Genomic DNA, 17,914 nt, shown 5'->3' with positions numbered 1-17,914 from the left:
TTCATGTGATATAATGTGACTTAAATCATGCACAGCTGATCTTGTTACTCCTGATACCTCTAACCCTTCAGATCCAGCACAGTATGTATGCACAGGATTTCTGCATTATTCCTGACAACTCTAACCCGTCAGATCTAGCATAGTATTGCTGTATTGTAGCAGTATCTTGAAGGGCTTAGGTGTAGTAACAACATGCGTATTTTGGGAGATTTTCCTGCTAAGTCAAGTCCTGAATAGCTCTGAAAGCTGCCCAGGCTTCAGTGACCTTATCTGTCATGTCAGGTACTTTCAGTGCCAGGTACTTGCAGATAGTCTTCCACAGCTATCACAGTAATTCAGTAAATACTCAGCAGAGCAACAGCATTTATAGAAAGTACTTAAATATTAAAGGATACTTGTTAAAACAACATGTTTTGAAAACAGTCTTTAATTTGTATTTTGAAACCTAATCTATTTATTTCATAATACTTTATATTCTCATTGTAAACCTTTATTACATAAAGAGTGAAGTTAAAAATAATCAAGTAACAACAGAAAGTGACAGTCTCTCGGAAGAGAGGGGAAGAAATATTCCTCCAAATTTCCTGTACCAGATACCATTTTCTAAGAGAGAGATTATCTCAGGGAAATTGAGTACTGTCACTCATTGGATAGTAGAGATTTGTGCAATTTTTTTATAACTAATATCCCCATGGATTTATTAATTGCACAGGTACTGCTAACAATTTTGCTGCAACAGGATTAAAGCAACAAACCACCTACATATAACTATGGCTAACTTCTACACAAGCTGTTCTTGTAAATAAATGTTTCTTAAAAACAAAACAAAAAATAGATCATATTCAAAATAAGTCACATTTTGTCACATTTGAAACATGGTCTATTGCACTCAGTATCTTCCAGTAGCATGTGGTTTCTGAAGTGTCCTGCATTGGACACCTGAGATTAAACTACCAAAAATCACCAGGTATATTTTAAAAAATAGACCATAAACTTGCAAAAAGTTGCAGTAATTCCTATATTTCTTATAGTCTTTCCTTAAGAAATTTATTTCACACCTTCTCACTGTAATTGCCCACAGTTTCTTTGCTAGAGAAAAACTATCACTGCATCTCTAAGAACGCCCTGTTCACACAACAGTTAAACACCTATGTTATAACCAGCCATATGCATATATATAGTTAACTTGAAATCTTATTCTTTATATACATTTAAAATCTCCATGTCTAGTAGATGCAATGCATGTAGACTCCTGAGATATATGTGAATATCAGTAATGTAGCTGCTTGTGAGGAATAAGTGATAGAAATTTTGATTATTTATAATACCTAAAATGAGATTTGACAAAGACAGAATAAGGGTAAAAATGGAATCAGAAGTTCATTACATTATCGTTATTACCATTGCTATTCTTGCACATTAATGGAGATGCATGGTGAAGCACAAAAGAGCGATTAGACAAATACCTTTTCCTGAGATGTTCACAGGGATTGCTAACAGGACAAATACCAACATTCAGGAGTGGACAAAAGTAAACTTGACGTCCATATTCCTGTTTCAACAATATCCGAGCTGGGGGTAAAATTTAGCTTTAGAGAAGATATGGTGTGGTGAATTCTCACGTACACTTTTCAAGAATGGTTTCAAAAAGATAGAAATGATTGCTGCTCAAAACACAACACAAGGAGTTTTGGGATTCTCAAAGAGATACATGGAGAAGGTACCTCTAAAGAAGACTGAAACAGCACAGAGAAAGAAAGGTGCTGCTCTGTCACAGCTGTCTTTTCAGGAACGCAGTGATGGTGTTCATGTTAAAGCCCAGAACCATTGTCTTCGGTCTGACAATTTTTGCTGAAAGATGAGAGTAAGCACCTGAGTTCCCAGGTTTCCTGAGGAAAAAATTACTCCCTGAGGGACAGCTGGGCTTCCACATGAGATGAGGAACAAAAGAAGCTGGTCACATTTAAAGGAGAAGATGATGTTAGAAATTCACATCTCCCAATTCCCCTCTGTTTACATTACCACTGAGAAGAATACAAGTTGTAGGCTTGGGGCTAAAATCAAACATGTTGTCAGTCAAAGCGACTGACACACTTTTACAGTGAATTTCCTTCACAGTGAAAAATGTTTATGCTATTCTTCCTTGGGGAGGGTGAAGGCTGGAACCACTCTTTTATGCCTTTGATGGCTAAGAATATTAAAGACAAGAATCTAAATTCTAATCCGCAATCAAACACATGACAGGAAGAGGGCTGAAAGACATTAAATAGGTTTTACATGACTGCATAATGTAATGCTGATAAAGCTGTAAATAAAATGAAATGGAATGTAGCAAAAATACATCTTCTCTGATGTCCTTGCTGCTTCTTTGGCACCTCTCCACTTTTAACACTATTTCAGGGCTGGACATTGTGTAGAAGGCACGAAAAAGCAACCCTACAGATACAGGGTTTAGCTCTGAGCTTTCCAGGGAGAAAGTGGCAGGACAAAAAATCAAAGTCACTTGGTTTTGGGAACTGCTTCTCAGAGGCTGCTGGCTGGAGGCAAGGAAGCTGCTGTTCTTTGTGTTGTTAGTGGGAAATGTCATAATAGTAGTTACGTAATCTCAGCTCGACTGCAACAAATCCTGGTCGGTCATCAACACTGTGGAAAGATGACAAGTGTCACTGTGCAGGAAGCAGAAAGCTCTGAAAGTGCATGGTCCTTGTAACACTCGGGCCTTTACCTCAGTGATAGCTAATTTAAAGCTGCTCACTGTATTTGAAGGCTACCAACATGAATGCCAAGTGGCAAATATCACTACAGAGCATCCAGTCAGTGGATTTAATATCATGCCTGTTACTTAGTGGTTGGTGAAGGTACTGTGAGAAAGAAATGGTAAATCAGCTCCATTTCATTTTCTACTTAATTTCCTCCAGCAAGAATCTACAGAAAAAAAATATTTACAGCGCAATATCTGCCTTATAATGGTTACTACAGTCATACAGAGTAGCTTACCACCACTGAGAGCAGCCTACACATACACTATATGGATATACCAACTATGTGTACTGTCATTCCTCTATATCTGCAATTCTTTGTTGATTTGGGAGAACATAATTGAACTGGCAACAAGCCCTTACAATAATACATTACACATTGAAACAGTTACACTGCCTGACTTTAGTTTTCCTTTTTATTTCTTTTTTTTTTTCTTTCCGATATTAAAGATATGTGAATACAAATAAAAAAGCAGCACGCTTTATGATATGCTTATTCATCACAACAAAACCCCGAGACTTTAAACTCTAGAATTGTTACGGCATTTTAATCAAACCAAAAGGCAGAAATTATTTAATGGCTCCACAGTCTTTCCAGAATACTAGGCATAATAAAACTAACAAAGCATCAGGATATCTAAAAGTGAAGTACCACAGCTCCTCATAAAGAATCCAGAGACCTTTGCTAGGCACATACATTCTCGAGAGGGTGAACTGGGAGAATAAGTGACATTACAGTAAACTTTGGATACTTTATGGAGACCTTCCTACAGCTAAAGGTCAACAAAATAGTTCAAAACAAAAGATCTTAAAACATTTTTAGTAGATTTTTGCAATACACTTATTTAAGAACAGGTCAGGTAGGCTTTCTTTTCTTTCTTGTCTGTATTTCATAATTCTAACTTCTGAATTGTTATTGATCAGAAAAATGTGTTTGACATACTATGTGTGATCTGAAAAGATGTGCTGCCTCTTACTAAAAGAAAGTCAATGGGATCCAATTTTGAATATATTCAGAAATCAGAGAAGAGAAAAATAGGTCAAAACAATTAATTATTGAGGAAAAGAATGAATAATTTGGCAATATGACTTTGAAATTTCAGCAAAGTCTTGGAAATTAAAATGAAACAAAATACAATCCAAAACGAAACAAAAATATTTGCTTAATTGCAGACTTTCTTTTCAAAATACTTGTTTTTTTATGACACCCTGTATTTTGTATATAACTATTACAGCAAAACCAGCTGTGCAAAATCAGCTTCTCTTAGTGCACTCAGTAACTCGAACAATTTTCACTTGAAAGTGCAACTGATTCCTTAGTTTGGAGGTTGTTTGCAAGCTACACACCAGCTGAAACAACATATTTTGAAATACCTTTCCCCATTCCTCCCCTCCATCCTGGCTATTAAGTAAGTAGACTAAAATATGCTTCTATTAAAAGAGAGAGCATCACATCATACTCACTTGTATGTCCAACACAATTTCATTAGATCATAGACTTCTGTTGGACAGACTTCTGGACGTTCCATTCGTTCTCCTCTTTCAATCATCTGTGCAACTTCACCACCTTTCATTCCCTGGAATCAGGGTGACCAGAACAGTCATTCAACTTGCAAATGATTGCAGCACACATGCTAGTATAAAACAATCAGACGCCTGGAGCTGGTTTTAGGGCTATCCTTTGCAACTCATTTGTTGCAACAGATGGGGTGCTAAGGCCATCCTTGGCCCGTAATATAAACCTTTTTATGTAGGAGAAGGGATTGGTTCAAATTTGCTCTGCATTTTTAGAGAAAAAAAAAATGCTAGATAGAACTACTCACCTTATATGGTTTTTGCCCGTAAGAGAAAGCTTCCCACATTAAAACCCCAAAGCTCCACACATCACTTTTGCTAGAGAATTTGTAGAAATTCATGCATTCTGGAGCATACCACTTGACTGGCCATTTTCCATGACTTTGTGCCTAAAATACGTCATAAAAGAAAGGAAAAAAAGCAGGCTAGGGACAGTAGAAAGTAGTAAACAACATCAGAATTCATATGCACACATTCGTACCCTAGCATTTCTGATACAGTTTGCATTAGAAAGAATGGGTAGCAGCTTCTTTAAAATTGTTACAAATTTGCTCCTAAATCTTCTACTTTCAAAATAATGCACCAAAATGAAATCTATGGTAAATACAAGCTTAGATAAATAACTTGGAGTCATGTTTATAGTGGCATTTAATTTAAAGGTTCTCTTTAAAAGTAAGATTTTTCATCTAGGGTCTCCATAGAGGGTAGAAGATACACAATCAGCTACACAGAGCGTCATTACTTGAAGTTGATGCCCCATTTCAGAGCAGACTGATCACCTTATGGCAGACTTCAGTTTGATTAAATTATGTCATAACACTTTGTTATGATAATGCAAGCATTAAGCTATCCCAGCACAGAGCTAGATCTAGTGAAAGAACTCCACTGCACTTTGTGGAGTTGTAAAGGGAATGGGCTTTTGATACTGATTCTCAAACCTCTGACAGGCAGCTCCGGCTAGGCTACTGGCAGTGATTTCAGATGTTACTGCCTTTTCTGACAGCAGATACTATTCCCACAAGGTCATCAGAAGGGAGTATGTGCCTGCTCCTCCTCTGCAGGGTTTCAGAGTGTAGCTTACTAGTTTTATATAGCTGATGAAAGGGAATGTGCTGAACAAAGAAATTGAACTACGAGAGCAATATATCAGAAAAAAAGAGATGCAGACATGATTAGAGCCTTTGTCTCCCACAGATGTTTGCACCTTATTACGTGTCAGTTATTTAAGACCCTTTAGCTGCACACAGATCCAGTGAATTTAAAACCAAGCTAAACATATTCTGCTTAGAGCAAATGACTATGTACCAGTGATGTTCTTTCAGAAACCTCCCTGAATTCAATTATTAGTCGATAGTACAGTGTGCTAGCCTAAACTGTTCTTACACATGGTCAAAATCATGTGCCCAAAAGTTTATATCTGCAACAAATACATTCTCCCCCTTTTATATACGGAGGTATCTCATTTCTACCATAAATTTCAACCTTTTACTGACAAGTTTACACAAAGTAAATAAAAGAAGTAAGCAAATAAAAGAAGGGACAGGCTTTTTTCTCCATACACATCTCCTAGCGTTGATCACATATTTTGAAAATTGCTGACATGCTGCCAAGCTATAAAATAATGGATGATACATATTATTTCTAATTTTCAACTTTTAAAAACAACTGCAACTTTATTGAGCTATGCTACTATACAGTTTTCACGTGTTGTGCAAACCTTACCTTATAATAATTTTCATCAGCACTAAGAGCTTTAGAAAGCCCAAAATCACTAATTTTGGCATAATGTTGGGTGACTAATAGCACATTCCTTGCAGCCAGATCCCTATGAACAAAGTTACTCTCCTCCAGGTATTTCATCCCCATGGAAACCTGATGTACCAGCTCTGTTATATTCTTCTCCGTGACATGTCTGAAAATCATAATTGAATTTTAAGAGGTCAGAAGTTCATTTTCATGACTTTTCATGGAGTTCAAATATAAATCTTTACTATAAACTTCCCCGCATCATATAGAAACCTGATTCACTTATACTTAGGTAAGCTTTAATTAAAACAGGCAGCAGAAGAATATTCTGACCAAGATGATGTGTGATCCTATCAATAAATGAGGACATGTGAAAATTCTTTCATTTATTTAAAATTCACTGGTTTACCTGAAATATCTGACAGCTAGAAAACATGTACAAAATAATCATGTGCCAGTAAAGAGTAACTAAATCATTAATTATTACATTAACAACATGTGAATTTAAAATTGCCCTTAAAGGAAAATCAAATCAAACCAAAAGAAACTGTATTTTTTTTACCCTTTGGATAAATCCTATGAAGTAGAATCAAACTTACATACCTATTTTTTTGCAAAAATTTGTTCAATGGCCCAAGTTCAGCCATTTCCATCACTAACATCCATGCCTCAGCTTCACATATACCTATCATTCGGACAATATATGGGTTATCCAGTTGCTGCATTACATTTGCTTCTCTCAGTAATTCATCCTTTATGGCTGGATCATTACTCTCATTCTTAAGAATTTTTACAGCCACTGGCTTGGCACCCCTATGAAAAAGAATCCAATTCTGTGATTAGTTGCTGAAAAATCTGTGTGCAAATGCAGACAATCTTCATCTGATGCATATGCGCACACTGTACAAACTGTGACAAAAGACAGAAAAAACATGATAAAGAGGGCATAACATGTTCTGTCTTCCTGAAAATCAATGTTCCAGCTTCATGAAATAGGTATTCATCATAATTATTTTAGGTGAAAATCTCTGTGCTACATACAGTTAAGCTATCCATGTCACTCTATACCATTTCTCAAAGAGCAGTTGTTCAGATGTGACATACTGAGTAGTAGCACAACTGCCCATACAAACTATGGAGGAAGGCAGTGGACTTCCCATCCTACTTTCCCTAACAGGAGAGAAAATTGTCTCAAAGGGCACTTCCTCACTTCACAGACAAAAATAATGGCTGGGAGGTGGCTAGGCTGTAGGCAGAGGTGTCTGCAAACAAGAGAGAGGGGGATTTGACTAGATCTCTACAGGTCCCTTCGAACCCTAGCAATTCTGTGACTCTGTGAAAATGAGTGTATGAGTGCATGTACAAAGAGAACTGGTGAATGCTATTTAAAATTATTCAGGTGCAATCTGTCACCCCAAATGAAATGCACAGATTCTTGCTGCTCTGAAAAACTAAAGGCTAGAGCTCTTACATATTAGACTCCATGAAAGCAGAAGAGAACACTTACTTTTTCATCTTATAGAACCCTTTCTTTACAGTACCAAAGTTGCCTGAGCCAAGTTCTCCTTCCTCCAAGGTTAACAATTTCCTGTCAAGAGTGACATTTTTTGGTTTCATTTCATCTGGATCAGCATATGGACTTTCATAAACCTCAGTATCCATGGGTAAGGCATCTCTCTGATCACCTGCAGGTCAATTAATGAAAAAATCAGACATTATTTAAGACATTTTTGCTGCCACGGCTTTTATATATTCACCCTTTCTATGTTCAGGATCATCAGTGTGTTTGACTTAGGAGGGCATTATGAAGAAACCACTGGCAGTCCAGCTACAGGCACTTCAGAAAACCCCAAAAGAGAGCAACCTCCACCTGGTGACATGCTCTAACTACTGAGCATTTGCATAATGTGAAACTAGGAGGTTCCTTAATGGAAGGAGGGTTAAAGGCTGGCCCTTCTCCTTAGTATTTCCTGTTAGTTACCTCAGACAATTCTTCACTCAGAATGCTGCCTTATATGTAGCTCATTTTTAGCACAATCATTAATTACATTTTACAGAAAGTCTGAGCACTAGCTTTGCACTGTGGATGCAACAGGGCACAATTCCTTTTATGAAGTGGAAGATGCAGCTTTTAGAGTCAAAGAAGTAATAATCTTTCATGTCAACATAGAAAAAAGATTTCTGCTAAATTACTTTTATTACTGATGGTGACGTGGCAATTTCAGCTTCACAGCTTGAGCTATGATAGTGGCTGTACCAATACACAATACGGTGTGACACAAATGCAAGAAAAATGAAATATGGTTAATGGGAGATCTTTGGCATAATGTAGGAAATTGCATTAATGACATAAATTGCCTACCTTTTTCCACTCCTTTAAGACCTCTTTTCCTTTGCAGTACGTAAGGATTAAAAGGTGCTTCATCAGGTGGGTGGCTAGTAGTTGGCTGAAGCTGTAGCACACCAATAGAGGTTTTATGTTTAGCAATGAATTGGTAAGTTAAAAGCATTCTTTCCCCAAGGATTACGGCACAATAACTGCAACAGCCACACAGGTGAGAATGGGAAAATGAGAAAGGGATCCAGCAAAGTTATTTCATTCTGGAGGTTACTGCTTGAGTAAATATGCAGGCCAAATAAAACATACACTGCTAAAGCACAAAAAAGGCTTTGCACATATTTTAGAGCATTTGATCTGAGAGAATGGGTCATGCACAAATCTTATTCTGCAGATACTAAATTTACATACTTTTTTCAAGTCTAACCTGTAACACAATTAGTCATAGGAATTTCTCTTTAATCTGTCCTTCCTCCCTCTCCAAGTTATCTCTGTCCATACCTATGCCACAGAGAAATTCCTAACACAAATTCAAACAAAAAATACTTCCCTGTTTCTCCTGTGGATGCTACAGAGTGACTCCACTTGGATGAATCTGGGGTAAAAATTATTTCATGGACCAGATACTAGACCAGTCAGTCTGCTCTAAGAAGGTAGAAACTGACCTAATTCTTACTATACTTGAGCATCTGTTTCAAATACAATCCCTATTTCTTTATTATTCATCAAAGGAACACTATGGAGCACACTAACCATCCCAGCATAAACACAGCATATTTTCATGCTACTTGGCTGAAGGATGAGTCTGGCACTATAAAGTAGATGAGAGAAACTTATAGTCTTTTCTGTTTACGAACTGTCAGGAACAGGGAATTACAGACCTTATTTCTGCAGTTTAGTCCCTTTGTTTCTCAGTGTGAAAATTCTACTCTAGTCATGAGTGACCTCACCCTCCTAAGAGTGTTTTGATACCAGAAATTCAAACATCAACATGAGTTTGCTTGGCTTGAATAGGAAACAAAGCATATTGTACTTGCAAAACACTACTTGAGTACGCAATTCTTCTTTTTAGTAACTGAAGCTTTCAGTGGCATAAGGTCCTGCCTGAAACAGTTGTGCTTTCCAAGTAAAGAGAAACAGAGCTTGAGAAATGACCAGGAGTGAATTATTGGGTGCAAGAGAAGTTCTATCACCTGGAAACTGCATTTCATAGGAAAAATGCCTGACTTGGATGGTATGGACCTTTTAAATCATAAGGAAGTGTTCTGCCCACTTGTTGGATGAAGCTGAAAAGGTAATACTACATAGATAATGTAGTATTAATAATATAGCAAACCCCAAGTTGGAGGCCAAAATGCAGCAAGATTCTTGCCTAGTGGGATGAGCATGGTGACCTCAGGGATGGTATGAATAATGTTTCTGATTTTCATTGCTCGGTCTTGTGGAACAGTGTTGAAAGGCCATCTGCTGTCAGGGCAAGCCACAAGAGCCCTGAGATGGTTCTGAGACAGGTGAGAGAGGAATCAAACTGATCTGCAAATCTCAAGAAAAAGGAGGCAAATGAATGGTATGTAACAAGATCTTCAGCTCTAGTTTTGTTTTTCTAGTCTGGTACACTTGGCCTGGTCTGCAAGTTAAGAACTGTATTTCCAAGACCTGTGTCACTCTATTTCACACACAGGCCATTCACTAAATCCCCAAGCCCCACTATAATTGGAATTCAATCCTAAACCTCTCAACTAATAGACTGGCAGTTTCACTGTGAACACTCAGGACAGTCTTTCTCTACACTGTGTCAGGATATATAGGAAAATGCTTATGTTCAGTAAAAAAATATTAATCATCTTTTGCAAAGCAAAACCAAATCAGATGGAATTATACCTACTGAGACCACAGTGATTTCATATATCCTTTATTGCTTCAGAACACATTAAGAATACTTAAGGTTTTCAATCTTACTGCTAGTTACTATGACCCATTCATTATTATTACTGAGATTATAGTTTTGTTTGATAGCTTCCTGGATGTATTCTTGATTTCTCTGTTGACTGTATTTATACTTTAAAAGGGAGATAATTTTGTATTCCAAAAAGTAATTGGAATCAATTAACTGAATTGATATAAAGCAATATGGACTGACATAAATACCTGTTGCTAGATAGATACAAGTACAAAGAAAGCAAGTGCAATTTGCCACATTGCATGGATTTTATGGATGCCTCTGATTAACACTTCTTGGCCAAAGTGTCTGAGAGTAGAGTGGGAATAAAAGGATTAAAATATGACTACCTAAGGAAGGGACTGAGATGCTGATTCTTTGGCAGTTTCCAGGATACTGGAAGGAAAGTTCTGAAATACTTAGGGATGACAGGATCATGCTTTTAAATGATGCTTTTGTATATTTTATACTTAAAATAACCTTTCTGATAGAAATGTAAAGTGTTCAGAAAATGACATCTAAAGGAGCCTGCATTACTCTGGGCCTTCTTTGCTTTTTGAAAGGGTTGACAGCACTATCAATTGTTCTCTGTTCATTGTGGGGACTACCTCAAATGTGCACCAAAAACTGTGATGGGAATATCTGAACCCAAACCATGTCCCACAGCACACCCACCTCTAAAAACTCTGAAACCTTTTCTGCAGCCACAGTTAAGTCACTCAGTTGTATGTGTAGGTGTAGCTGTAGCTTCAGGCTCAAGCTAACCAATGAAGCATGCAGCTCTGTTTTCTTCTTTTCCATAAACAGTCAAGTGCTGGATGGAGCTTGTGTAGTTATTGTTGTATAACTAGGAATATAAATTCATCCAACAGAAGGCTACAATTTCAGCAGATTTTCCTCAGTTTTAGATGAGTAGAAAGATTGCGTACCACCTTTCCTCACCGTAACCCAAGCTAACAAGAAATGAGATACAAGCACTTTGGGAAAGGCCTTTGAAAACAGTAAGCTCAAGATTTCAAATGGCATAGTATGTGACACCTTGTGGTATGGACACTTCTAAACTCTGGGGCAGGCTGTCAGTTTATGCTCTCATACTAGAAAGCTGTTGTGATCCAGTCCTGTTTGCACATCAATTTTTTTTTTTTTTTGCCTTCTGCTAAGGTTTGATTTTCATTGGTTAAACTACTCAGGTAAGCTAATCTTATTCAGTTAAGCTCATCTAAATTTGCCATTCTTCCCCTTATGAGGGACTAGCTATACTAGTGTGGCACTTTTATAGAAATACAGCCACACCAACAATGACAGGAGAGCAGAAGGCAGAGACTTTGCACTGACTCAAAAGGTATCTTTCTAGCAAAAGGAATACCACTTTCTATGCATGGATAAGGCCTTACCAGGATAACCCCTGAGCAGATTTGATAGAATCTGGTTGATGGAATGGGAACAAGACCCTCCTGTGTTTGTTTAAAAATATGAATGAAATGGCTTTAACTACTATAAACCCAATCTTTACAGTAAAGATTATAATTTTATAGTAAAGAACATACTTACAAAGTCGATCAATACAGCAACTGCAAGCTCTTTTCAGGTTAATAATCCTGATTTGCAAACACACAAACGTAGTCTCTTATTTTGCTAAATCAACCTGAATGGCAAAATACTGCATGATAAAAACTTTAGCCAAATCTTCCATGAGAGTTTGCTATGAAAACATAAATCACCACTAGGTGGCACAAGGTCATTTAAATTGTCAATTTTACATTACAGTAAAACAGCTTGAAAATTTTTGATCTGAGTACTAAAATTACATGCAAATAAACAGTTTGTGGTTTGGATTTTTTTTTAATGTAATTTCCAAGACTATTCCAAGCATAAATTTTCCATTTTAGTGTCTGAAAGTTTTTATGTAAGAGAACTGCCTAATTAGCCAGGTCTAAAGTAAACTCTGCATGTTGGGGTTAATGGGTGGTATATGTCTTTATATGCCTGCTCGTTTTTGTTAAAGAGCAACTGGTAATAAATAAATAAACAAGAAAAGACTCACGGGTGGAACAGGGACACACATGGTATTCCCAGCATGCAAAGAAAGCTCGTAACTGCATGCTTCACAACTACATCAATTGCTGGAAAACACAATCTTCTGCAACAGCATTTTCATTAGCACACAGCTAGATTTCCCTTGACTCCCTGATATCACCTTTCCCATTCTACCTGGTCTTGTGACATCTTACACTTGTGCAAACGTAATTAGCATGAATGCATAACAAGATTTGTGCACACTGGTTCTGTAAGAATATACTTTGTGGCTGTTATTAACAAATTATTCCCTAAATGTGCTCAGTATCATTACGTAAGCAAGCCAATCTTCTGATTAGGAATGATATTTCGGAGTAGAAATATCACTTTGTTCTGCTGTAAGTGACTGTTTTTTTGAAAAGCATTTTATCACATTTTATTTGCAGACATTTTGTGATCTGCGCTAAAATTTTGGGATGTGAGAAATTACTTAAAAATAGTCCCACAGTTTTAAAAACTTCTTTAAAACTATTGCTTTAGTTACAAAATCAAGGTCATACTTATGCAGATGATTAGGAAAAAAGCAGAAAGTTAAAAAAATCTTCACAATCAGATTGTTATTAGCCAAGACACACATCTATAATAGCAAGCCAAATGAGGGGAGTAAAAAAAAAGAGTGAAATTAGTCAAATATAAGTCCTTTTAACTCATTCAAAAACCTGAGGAGACTATATGAGGCACCTTTTTGCTGCCAGCCTTTGGAAAGGTGTACGATTTGAGTCTTGAGATAATTCCACCTCCTGCCCAACTCTAGAAACCACAATATCAAAAGGAACATTAAATATGTCAGGAAAATAAATAAAGGTATTTTACAAAGCAGATGTAGTATACAAGAATAAAACACTCCCAACCTTTCCCTTGTGTGTGCCTGCAAGTACACATATGATGCATCAGACAAATGCAATACAGGAAATACTAGTACAAAATTTTCTTTCGACTACGTTACTTTCAAGCCATCTTGAATATATCCATATACCTTAACGCAGTTTTTAAATTCATGCACATTGTCCTTTCCCCAGATCTTTTACACAGTATGTTTCTCTGCCTGAGTTATTGAACTTTAGCACACATTTAGTAATGTAAATCAGACAATAACTTTGGTGGCTACAAGTCTGATTTAATTAAGCAAGATTTGAAGCAAACCTTGGTCTTACAACAACGTGGCTATTGAAGCAAAAAGCACACAAACTGATATTAATTCCAAACAAAAATGAACAGGCTTTAGGTTTTAAATGTGCACTTATGTTCTGTATGAAGATATTTTTAAAAGAAATACAAATATACCTTACTATAATGCATTTGTTTAATTAAATGGGACTAATTAGCATTTCTAGGGTAACAGAGAACCTACCTGCCTAATTAAAACTGTGATGACCAAGCATTTAGGCTGATGCTCAGGTTGAAATAATTATCTGAGCCACATTTTCGGTTACTTTAAACAACCTTTAAAATGACTTATGGTTGGATGTTCTGAACTTTCAAAAAACCCAATTTGACTTTTTTTTACTTTTTATTTTTCTCAAAAGATAGCTTTTCTAGTGGTTAGGATCAGTACCTTTCCTAGCTTTCTTAATAAAATCGCTTTCTTGATGTTGTAAAATTTACTCCAACCACACCAGCAGTTTCTGGTTAAATTAATTGGACAGTCTGCTTTGGATACCATCCAGCAGATCTTTCCCCAGTGGTCATATACTCTCTTAGCTTCCAAGCAACTTCATATTTGGGCATGCTCTCCACTATGTCTTTGGAATCTCACCAGTGTATTTCAGGCATTAAGATATTAAAAAAAAAAAAAAAAAATAAAATAATTACTGAAAAATAGGTCTAGATAGGAACACCACCATTGGATTGCCCCTCAGAACGGGCCATTCCCCTCCATTCTTCAGCTATTAATCATGTTCTGTCTCAATTTTGCTCCCTTTTTTCTAACCACTCTATTCTCACAAGTTATCATTTTTCCTGTTGCCTGGCTTTGCATTATCTCCTGTTGGCTAACATTCCTCGGTGCAGTGCCAAAAACTGGTGAAAGTATTCCAGCTGAGACCTTATGAGTATTGAACAAGCTGGAAACTCCTCATGTTTCCCTTTCTTCTACCAGCATGATGGTTGCTGGTCCTTGTTCCTGTTCTGATTCATTACAGGCATCATCTCCCCTGAAAATCTGTTCCTGCTCCCCATTATCCTGTGTTCTACAGCTGGCTATTAGAAGTACAATGCCTTGAGCTAGTTTCTACTTAACTTCACCTTCTTTTTTCTAGGACAGTTCTCAATTCAACACAAATCTTTTGTGCCTAGTTCAAATACTCATAATCCCAATTCATATATTTTGGCAATTCCTTTTGTAAAATAGAAAACATGCAGTACTTCAGAAATACTCTAAAAAGCAGTATTAATTCTGATGGTGAATATAGATTCCATACCCTCTATGTAAGATCTTGTGATTGTATTTGTTCTTTTCAGGATGCATTTTTTGCAATCTAAATCACTGTATTTTAGCCCCTGCATACAAAAAAAGAGCTACACAAATGGTCTTCAGTAAGTTACTGAGGACGATATTAATGTATGACAACCTGGCAACAGTAACTGAAGTCTTTGAGCTCCATAAGCAGTAATATTAATTTAGATTTTTTTTCACTTTCTGTTTCTATATTTATACTACAGGAAAGTAACTTAACAGGCTTGTTTGAGAAAACTAAAGAAAACACAACGTTCAGATTTCAGTTTAAAGAAGTTCAGAATGTCAAACATATTGTAACTTTAAACACTATTTTAGGAGAATATTTGCAAAATATGCAATTAACACACTCACTCATCTCTTTTTCTTCTAACTATCATGATGACTCCTAAACGTAACTACTACTGATCAATCCTGAAATCATTAATGGTTGTATGCAAAATGTGAAAGCGACCAAGCATATTTAAGTCAGCTATCGCTAGAGAAGTTAAAGGGTGGAATTAAATCTCATAGAATTACAGAATGGTGTAGGTTGGAAGAGACCTTAGAGATGATCTAGTTCCAATGCCCAGCCATGGGGAGTTGCAACCAGACCAGGTTCCTCAAAGTCCCATCCAACATGGCCTTGAACAATGCCAGTGATGGGGCAGCCACAACTTCCCTGGGCAACCTGTGCCAGTGCCTCACCACCCTCAGAGTGAAGAATTTTTTCTAATGTGTAATCTAAATTCCCTCTGTCACCTTAAGGCCATTCCCCCTTGCTCTATCACATTTTAACATGTCCTTGTTAAAAGTCCCTCTCCAAATTTCTTGTAGGACCCCTTAAGGTATTGGAAGGCTGCTATAAGGTCTCCCCAGAGCCTTCTCTTCTTCAGTCTGAACAAGCCCAACTCTCTCCGACTGTCTTCATGGGAGAGATGCTCCAGCCCTCAGAGCATTTTCATGGCCCTCCTCCGGACTTACTCAAGCAGGTCCACGTCCCTTTTGTGCTATTGCCCCAGAACTGGATGCAGGGTCCCATGAGAGCAGAGAGACGTAGAATCACCTTCCTTGACCTGCTGGCCAACCATATCCTTTGATACAACCCTGGACACAGTTGGCTTTCTGGGCTGCAAGCGCACCCTGCTGGGCCATGTGGAGGTTTTTTTTGTCAACCAAGACCACTAAGATCTCCTCAGGGCTGCTCTCAACCCCTTCTCCACCCAGCCTGTAGTTGTGCTTGGGACTGCTCCAGTCCAGGTGCAGGACCTTGCACTTGGCCTTATTGGACTTCATGAGGTTGGCACTCACCACATCTCAAGCCTGCTAAGCTACCTCTGGATGGCATCCTTTCCCTCCAGTGTGTCAACTGCACCACACAGCTTGGTGTCATCGGCAAACTTGCTGAGGGTATACCCAGTCCCACTGTCCATGTTGCTGACAAAGATGTTGAACATCCCTGGTCCCACTACTGACCCCAGAGGGGGAGGGTCCACTTGTCACTGATCTCCTCTTGGACATCGAGCTGTTGACTGCAACTCACTGGGTGCGACCATCTCTCTCTCTCTCTTCAAATTCCTCAAAAGCAAGCCTTTGTAATTTCCTGAATGACTGGCTCTTGATTTAAATTCATTAATGTTAGCCAAGATTAATCACATCCTGTCAGCATGACCTACGTTTTCACCTGTAAAGCATCATCAACAACTGGGGTGGTATTACTGCAGTGTGCTGGCGAGAAGAGGTTGGTTTATTTACTTCTGTTGCACAGTCCTAAATATCAATCAACTTTGTCAGATACATGGGGGGGGGTTGTTACTACTTCTTTGAAAAGTTAAATAACTACAGTAAGACTTTGGTTGCATAATTTTGGCAATATTGGTTGCGTAATTTCCAATGATTTAACGGGGCACTTGATTTTCAGAAGGTTGTGGTAGGAGAATTCTTGTTCATGGACACACAGGTACTGAAGTAAATATAATTGCTTATTTAAACAAAAATATTTTTTCTATGATGTGGGACTGCATTGAGATAATGACTTAGATGATTAGGCTCTCCAGGGCGTAGTGACACAACCAAATTAAACTCCCGATTTCAGATGAGATCAGCTACAGCTGAACGAGATGGTGTTATGTATTACACCTCAGGTGGCTCCTCTAATCAATGGACCCTAAGAACTTAGGCAATTATAATCACGGATGGGCTTGCTCACTCTTCATGGAGTTGATGAAAGAACTTCCCTCATTACACAAAGAATTAAACCCTTCTGCAAAGTCTGCTGTTAGGTGCACACACCTAATCTAAAAAAAAATGAACCTCAATTTCTACTTCAGCCAGTTGATTCTCAAAACGGACAAGGCATTATCTCTCCTCCTAATGTTGATACAGTCACTATAGAATGATGATCAGTGAGGCATTCCGCATATGATAAATACTGATTTTTGCATACATTATATATAAAAAAGTTCACAAAATTAAATGACAAACAGCTCATGCAAAACTCTGATGAAAGCAATAACCATGCTAGAATATATTAGGCCTATTCTTTTCAACCTACTACTTATATACCTTAAAAACAAATTCACTGATTAACAATATACAAGCATTAGGCTTCTTAGAGCAGTATGTGACTGCAAGTCTTCTCAAATGAATGCTGTTGCTATATCACCACCTACTCTTACCTTAGAAGGGGGTCCAGGAAAAGGAAAACCAACGTTATCTGTAAAATAATCACATGTGGAAGGATGCTGAGCAAGGTGAGAAATGTACTATAAGAACATAAACTTTTACATAGGGAACCAACTTTCTATTTTTTAAATTGCATTACATTACAGTGCATTTTCTTCTTACCAACCCTCTTTCCTTTTGTCTCCAATGTGCAGCAGACTCTGGTACTTGCTGCCACAGAGCCAAAAGTATGGGTAGTGCCTAAAGTGATTTGATGAAGCAGAATAAGTATGGGCATATCTTCCCACCATGGCACCGACATCTAGTTTGAATGACAGAAGGCCTTAGAAAAAGAACACCACTTCTGGAATAGCACAAGTTAG

The 17,914-nt window shown here is 37.6% G+C and overlaps 1 protein-coding gene across 1 annotated transcript in view; it reads right to left on the bottom strand.

The window, feature by feature from the left end:
- Nucleotides 1-411: 411 nt before the first annotated feature.
- SYK (spleen associated tyrosine kinase) overlaps nucleotides 412-17,914 on the bottom strand; it is a 30,383-nt gene continuing 12,880 nt past the window's right edge. Inside the window, exons 5-13 of the mRNA XM_061456358.1 lie at nucleotides 17,546-17,583; nucleotides 13,115-13,183; nucleotides 8,443-8,533; nucleotides 7,588-7,765; nucleotides 6,684-6,893; nucleotides 6,057-6,246; nucleotides 4,583-4,723; nucleotides 4,224-4,336; nucleotides 412-2,643 (exon numbers count right to left, since the gene is read on the bottom strand). Of these exons, the coding sequence (XP_061312342.1) occupies nucleotides 2,571-2,643; nucleotides 4,224-4,336; nucleotides 4,583-4,723; nucleotides 6,057-6,246; nucleotides 6,684-6,893; nucleotides 7,588-7,765; nucleotides 8,443-8,533; nucleotides 13,115-13,183; nucleotides 17,546-17,583 (1,103 nt within the window). The 3' untranslated portion in view covers nucleotides 412-2,570. The remainder of the gene's footprint in view (nucleotides 2,644-4,223; nucleotides 4,337-4,582; nucleotides 4,724-6,056; nucleotides 6,247-6,683; nucleotides 6,894-7,587; nucleotides 7,766-8,442; nucleotides 8,534-13,114; nucleotides 13,184-17,545; nucleotides 17,584-17,914) is intronic.

Source organism: Pezoporus flaviventris, unplaced genomic scaffold (genome assembly GCF_033815535.1).
Source record: "Pezoporus flaviventris isolate CSIRO_AGI_PZ_B2104156 unplaced genomic scaffold, CSIRO_AGI_Pfla_v1 ptg000022l, whole genome shotgun sequence".
Taxonomy (NCBI): domain Eukaryota; kingdom Metazoa; phylum Chordata; class Aves; order Psittaciformes; family Psittacidae; genus Pezoporus; species Pezoporus flaviventris.
The sequence above is the reverse complement of the archived record's forward strand: the minus strand, read 5'-3'. Positions and strand labels throughout refer to the sequence as shown.